The sequence below is a fragment of the Plecotus auritus genome, assembly GCF_963455305.1.
Source record: "Plecotus auritus genome assembly, chromosome: 12".
In the NCBI taxonomy this organism is placed as follows: Eukaryota; Metazoa; Chordata; class Mammalia; order Chiroptera; family Vespertilionidae; genus Plecotus; species Plecotus auritus.
The window spans coordinates 15,950,153-15,957,342 of record NC_137778.1 but is presented as its reverse complement, the minus strand read 5'-3'; the positions used below and the strand labels follow the sequence as shown (position 1 = coordinate 15,957,342).

At 39.7% G+C, this 7,190-nt stretch overlaps 1 protein-coding gene across 1 annotated transcript in view; it reads right to left on the bottom strand.

Annotated features, from left to right (window-relative positions):
- Positions 1–427: 427 nt before the first annotated feature.
- The window catches only part of PROX1 (prospero homeobox 1), a 51,138-nt gene continuing 44,375 nt past the window's right edge, over positions 428–7,190 (bottom strand). The window contains exon 5 of the mRNA XM_080647310.1: positions 428–4,312. Coding sequence (XP_080503436.1) covers positions 4,127–4,312 — 186 coding nt within the window. The 3' untranslated portion in view covers positions 428–4,126. The remainder of the gene's footprint in view (positions 4,313–7,190) is intronic.

Sequence of the window (7,190 nt, the reverse complement as noted above, 5' to 3'; positions counted from 1 at the left end):
AGTTCCTGGGGGTCATTCTCTTTTTAAAGCCCCCAAATGTTCAGCTTTATGACTTCATATTAGACTGCATGTGTGTGTGTGTATGTGTGTGTGTAGGGGGAGGGGTTACATACTATATATCTTCATGTACATAGAAAATAAATTTCATAAATTTACAGAAATGGCATCACCCTTGCCCTTGACATCTGATGAAAGAGACTGTTATCTTTTAAAAGTAGAGAGCAGGATTTTCAAGAATGCTTTCAACTGTCTATACAGTCGTTGTAGTGTTCGTAATAAATTCAACAGATGTTGTGAGAATGTAGTTATTTATTAAAATCTCATGTCTTACGTAACAACAGCCATGAGGTTAAATATTTACATTGCTTTATAAAAGTTCCCCTCTTGCTTTAGTGTTTTTGTTTTGCCTTTTTTTGTTGTTGTTTTTAAAATTCTTAAAAATGATAGTCACCCACATCCCTAGCACAGCAACAGAGATTCTCAAACATAAAACACTTTAATTAAATAATACTCGGAGGCACAAAGCAAACTTCAGGAAAATGTGGGTGAGCGTTTCCTTAAATAATTACTACATTCTACCAGCTTCCACATTGTTTTACCACTTAATGAGAAACATCCTCATCAAACAGCCGGAGATACAGTAAGAATTAAATGTTTTGTTGATGCAAATAGAACGTTCTTTTCACAAAACATAACAAATGTCTTAAATAGGTCTTTAAATCTAGATAGGAAAAGGTAAGCTTTCCACTTCACACGCATATATATATATATATATGTATATTTTACATGTGTGTATATGTGTGCATGTATGTGTTCTTATGTTCACACATCTGCACACACATATATAGCACATGGTATGAAATATTGCTTCTATACTACTTTTCATTAGGCTAAGAAAACACAAGATTTGCACCACAGTTACAAAAAATTGGCTTCTACAAGAATTTTCAAAACTCGAATGCTGCTCAAACAATTGAGGAAAAAATAATTTGCGGTATCAAACTGTTCTAAAAATTCTCTTCTTCAAAAACGTATTCTCCCGCTTTGTTTTAAAAAGACACAAAATATGCATAGCTATCAACGTTATGTCAAACAGCCAGAAAAAAAAAATCTAGTGTTTATTGCAGCTGTAGTAATTGGAAATAAAGTAAAAAAGATGAAATCGAAAGCCACAGAAGGCACAAGAACAATTGTACTTGTGGGGAAAAACTGGTATTTTGAAGGATTTTTAAAAATCCCCCCGCTGGTGCATTTTAGGTCTAGGCACAGACTATAACCTCAAGTGTAAATGCAAAAATAATTTAGCAGAAAATAAGTGCTAATGTGGTATTTCAACATGGACTTTAGACTTTTGTTTCCTATGCAAACTGTCCCTCATCCTTCGCTCTCCCACCATAGAAAGTTCACTTTCTCCCAAGTAACCAATTTTCACTTATTGAGAGTTGAGCTAGAGTTGAAAGATAGTGGTTTGAAAAATCAAACCTATTAAATAGGAGTTTTGACAGACAGGTTTTTGCCATTTTCCAATGCACTTGGAGGCACAAGATTCTACGATTGTAAAAGGGGGGAAATCACCTCAATGCGTAGTGATCCAATTCTATTTTCAAAACAATGAGGTGAGTTTATCCTCATGCTACAATTTCTACTCTGAAAGAATTTCTGTGCCTCAGTGAACGCTGAGCGGATATCGGTGTTGAGACGCGCATTGACATTTGGTTGTGAACATACACTTTTGCTTAATTTGGCTATTTAAATTAGAAAGGCAGGGGAGAATACTATGAAAAACCCAACTCTGGAATCAGTATGAATTTGCCCCAGCTCCAGAAGATTCTAGCAATCTGACTACATAGGTGCATACCCTACGGTTTTGCCTTTTATCTTGCAAATAGCAATGCCTTATTGACATGAATCCCCTGGAACAGCCAGGAAGACCCAGTGGTATCTGACGCCATCAGTGCAGGTCACACTCTTTCTCTTGAAACAAGGCAAAAGAGCGTGACCGAGGGTTGACAGTGCTTCCCTACTTTGTGCTGGTTGGATTTGTTGTTGTTGGTTTTTGGTTTGCATTTTATTCCACGGTAATGATTACCTGAACAGTTTTTTTTTTCTCCTCCAGAGCAAGCTGGGACGAGAACTAATGGGAACTGATGGCTCTGTGTGCCTTGTGGAGGGAGAGCGAGCTGGGCGGTGTGCTCAGCTGTGGGTGGTGCCCCAGCCTGTGTCCCTGCAGGCTGTCCACCCAGGGAGAGTGGCTTAGTCCCCTCAGTGGTGCAGGCCGTCACAGGACTGGGCTGTTTCATTTAAAGTCAGCAGGTTTTAAGGCTCTGTGCTGACAGTAACTGCCTTCAGACATTCCTGTCCATCAGCAGAATTTATAAACGACACTAAATTACAACGTTTGGGTCAGCTAGTTAGTCACGTGGGTCAACCTGCATTCCCCAAAGTAAAATGTATTTTTATAAAAATGGAGGATAAATTGGTATTTATGTTCCGTATTATCTAAATACCAGGCTTGTTACTGTGTCATTTTTGGAGGTGTGTATCAAATGACCTAAGGGGAGGGAAGGTTCTGAAAACAAAACAAAACCAAAAAAAAAAACAAAACAAAACAAAAAAACAACTACTGAATGAACAAGGAATTCTTACTGCATCTGCACACAGAACCCATCTAACAAAACAAGTGTGAATGCCACACAAATTCTTAAGAGCAAGTATGGGGCGTTGCATGCCTTTGAAAAACCGGAAAAAGGGGAAAAAGAAAAAAGAAGAGAACCATGGAAGAAAGCATAAAATAGCAGCTAGCTTTCTTATGTGTGCTGAAACTGTGTCTTTGGGTCAACCCCCAAACTTTGCTATGCTATCCACTCCTCTCACATTTTGGTCAGTATTAGCTTCTTAATTAGAAGAGCCTTTATCCATTGCTCTGAAATGCTATACCGAAAATGAAGACACACTTAATTACACTGTCATCACTTCGCCTGTCCTTCAGGGTAGCGGGGAATTGTACATGAAAACGGATGATTCTCATCTGGGATCCTCTCAGGAGGTGAAGAGCAAGTCATCTAACGGCTGTCAAGAAACTTCTCGTGTAGGCAGAAATTTTATGGTCACATTGGGACGTCCTTTATTCCTTACTATAGGAAGGTATTCAGAAAATAGTATTTTTTGGGGGGAAAAGTGTTAAATATTATACAGAAATAATAATTCTCTTAAGCATATGAACAAAGTTGAGCAAAGAATAAGTGTGAAACTTATGTGCCTTTTAATATCTGAAGCAAGATAAATAGAAAATGATAAGTTATAGGGCTTTTTCTCTATGAAGAATGATACAGACTCACTTACTATGAAGAAGAACCTGTTGTAAAATTTAGAGAGGATCATGGGTGAATTTCCAGTCTCATCTTAAAAGTGTCAGTTTGGTGCAAAACTGTTTTGCCTCCTTAAGAAATGGGTACTAGTTTGGGGTGTTTGCCATTTCTCTTAGGAAAGACTTGACAGTAGTGATTATTTTTCTTTTCTAAGTTTGGCCTTTTGCAATACTTTTGAGAAGTCAGCTGCTCATCTGCCATTGGCTTTTGTTTTGTGCTGTTGTTTTTTTAAAAAAACAAAAACAAACGTGTCATCAAAAGCTACTGAGTTCAAACCAAACAATAGATCGAAGTTCATGAAGTGGTTTCATTGAGTTTTCTGACCTTCTTAGCAGAAAAAACTAGAGACATACACTGTAGAATTGCTGTGTCATGAGTTTCCCTCCGCCAACCGACATTCACAATAAAGCATCAGCTAGGCAGAAGCACCGCTAACCAATGCCCTTCCATGTTAATGTAGACTTTACACATGTCAACACTCCTCTTTTCCCTGAAAATTAACCCTATTTTAAGTGTCCCAATGTTAAGGGCCTTGGGCAAAAGTAAACGGAAGGCAGAAGGAAAATAGCCATCCCCTTGCAGTGGAAAAAACAAAAGAAAATGAGAGGAAGATGATGAAGAGGAACTACCAGCTGATTTCATAACCTATACATGCCTCCCAGACACATACATATGAAATCAAAATCTAGACACGTATAACTTGGACATCCAAAGGGGACTGCTACTATTCATACATTCGAAAAGAGTTGTTGAAATTTCTACTCATGAAGCAGCTCTTGTAGGCAGTTCGGGGATTTGAAAATCTCAGGGACTTCGCTGTCCAGCTTGCAGATGACCTTGTATATGGCCTTCTTCCAGGAAGGATCAACATCTTTGCCTGCAATAATGGCATTGAAAAACTCCCGTAATGTGATCTGCGCAACTTCCAGGAATCTCTCCGGAACCTGCTGATACAAGGAGACAATGGCATTAATGAAGTTTTCAGTTTCAAGTCTCCAGTTCTTCAAAGGAAGCGGAGCTAAGTTCTTTCTTTCAGAAGGGGGCTTACATGGCACCTGCATTTTCTAAAAATGGCCGGCCTCTCTTCTCTTATGCAAAGGCGTTATATATAGTAGCATTGTAATGGGGGGTTGACAGCTTTGTAGAGGTTTAGGAAGAGACTTGTGCCAAGGATGCATGCCGACCTGTTGAAAAGCTAGGATTCCATTGCGAATGTTAGGGTAGGACAAGGGGACACACTGTTGGGATTCCTCACTTCATTAAGTAGGTGTGTTCCAGAAGCAAGTCTCCAACCCATCTTTCAGAATGTGAATCGGGTTTCCCTTTGATTTCCGTTATGAAAACAAAATATGTTCTCATAAGTAGAATAATAATTGGCCTTGGATAGAAAATGAACCCAAGCTCTAGCTAGTTTGGCTCAGTGGATAGAGCATCAGCCTGAGGACTAAAGGGTCCCAGGTTCAATTCCGGCCAAGGGCACATGCCTGGGTTACGGGCTCAATCCCCAGTGGGGGATGTGCAGGAGGCAGCCCATCAATGGTTCTCTCTCATCATTGATGTTTCTATCTCTGTCTCCCTCTCCCTTCCTCTCTGAAATCAATAAATCAATATATATATATATATATATATATATATATATATATATATATATGGAGCCCAAGAAAACCAAAATCTCTGTTGCCTGCCTGTGTCAGAGGATTGGCTCAAATGCTAACTTGTCCATATGAATGCTAACTTGTACTATCAAGTAATATACATACAAAAAGAAGTAAGATAATAACATTAACGCTGAGTCCCAAAATATAAAGTTTGTAATCAATCCTAAAAATTATACATCAGAAAATACTTTACCTTGAGATTAGAATTGTTCCATAAGAGACTAGTTCATGAAGGTGATAAAAATAATAAAAACTAACATTTTTGGAGTGCTTATTATGTGTCGGGCACCGTGTTATGAACTGAATGCGAATTATGTCAGTCAGTTCCCCAACATCTTTATGTGCTGTTATTATACCCATTTTATGGTGAGAAAACTGAGGCTCACTGAGATCAAGAGAATTGTTCCAAGTCATTATACTCCAAGGCAAACATTCTCCAAATATTCTTTGTAGAATCCCTAATTTTTAATCCTTTCTTTCACAGCAATTAGTATATATATGTAGTGTGTGAGTGTATGTGTCGTGTGTGAGCTTAACTGTGTTTTTTTTAATAGTCTGACCTCTTGTCTGAGTTGCTATTGATGCACTTAAGTGTTCTGAAGCATGGCCTATCTCTCCCTACACCAAGATAATGGATTCACAGACTCTTCCCAGGAACTCATAATTTTCTGAGTATACACTGACACTCAGTAGATCTCTATTAGTGGGGTCCTTCTGCATTCCTAATATTTTATTTTTACAGTAAGAGCAAACATATGAGGAAGTCAATGCCCTGTGGTTGTACATGTAGACAGATCTGTCTACACATGTAAGCGGTGAAAGATTTGCATCTCAGTTCAGACATGCCACTTAACAAACGCAAGGGATGTAATGCTCTGTTCAGCATATTTGATCCTTTTCTCTCCATCTTTCCCAACTTGGGCAATGGACATATCTGTAATTGATAGGAACTGTTAAAGAAAATTAGTAGGATAACCATTTTTAAACATTTAAAATCGGACAAAGAAGTTCAGTGCTTCCAATGGTACGTCACTTGTCCTTTGAAAGAAACCTAATACTTTCCCAGGGGGTGGAAATAAGCCCCCAGCTAAGGCTCATCTACAAAAAGTGAGAATTTTGAGTAGCCCCTCCCAAAGACACACACACTGGCCAGTTTCTCAGGACAGTTCCCAACGCTTCCTGGAAAACCATCAAGACACAACCTTGTCCCCCTTCAATGTGCAAACCCATCTACCCCAATGGCCATTCCCTGCTGAGAAGTCATCTGGATTTTCTACAGAACTTTGGTAATTTTCCCTCAAATCTCCTGCATATACTAGTACCTGAGTATTTGTGGGACGGGAGGGGCCAGGAGGAGAGATTAGCACTCCCACTCACCTTATACTAAGTAAAAAGTCATTAGGCAGTTTTGCTGAGTACTCTCCCCTCTTCCCCCAAAGATAATCCTTCTCATTTGATCAGATGGGCATTACTGAGAGAGGGAATCTGGCTGGAGAACAGTTAGGCAGCGCAGCTACCCACTCTAACTACTTGGTTTGGGAGCTGTTAGCCAAATGCTGCAGAAACATAATCACAGGCATTTATTAAAATAAACATTTCAAGAAGTGCGGTTTTACTGGCCATTGGCAACAGAGCCATGACGAAGATCTATGTTCCTTGAACACACAGGGTTGCACACGCATGGATTGGAGAGAGCTGTGAGTATAGAAGGTATGGCAGCTGCTCCAGGGGAGGGCAGAGAAAGCTGGAAGCCCCGCCCACTGCCAGGACTCCACAGGAGGTCTGAGGAGCCAAGGGCCAAGGGGGCAGGGGCACTGTTTAAGAGGAAGGAGATATATGTACAGTAGCCTCAGCACTGGAGGAGGGAGGAAGGAGTAATTCTAGGGTTTGCCCAAGAACAAATCAAAGTAACTTCTTTGGGCGGGGGGGGGCGGGGGGAGGGGGGTGCCTCCACCTTACTGTTCTTATCATTTGCCATGCTTGCTGATGGTTTTCAGGGCTTCTGTCCTGTGGTAAACATTCATTTTTTTTTTTTGGTAGTATTCTTGGGCTGTCCTTTAACACCTTTTGTATCTGTCTTGATGTTACTTAACTTTTTACCTACTTATATCTAGTTGTAATGAATTTATCATAAGATGCCTTTAGAGAAAAGAGCCATGGTTTC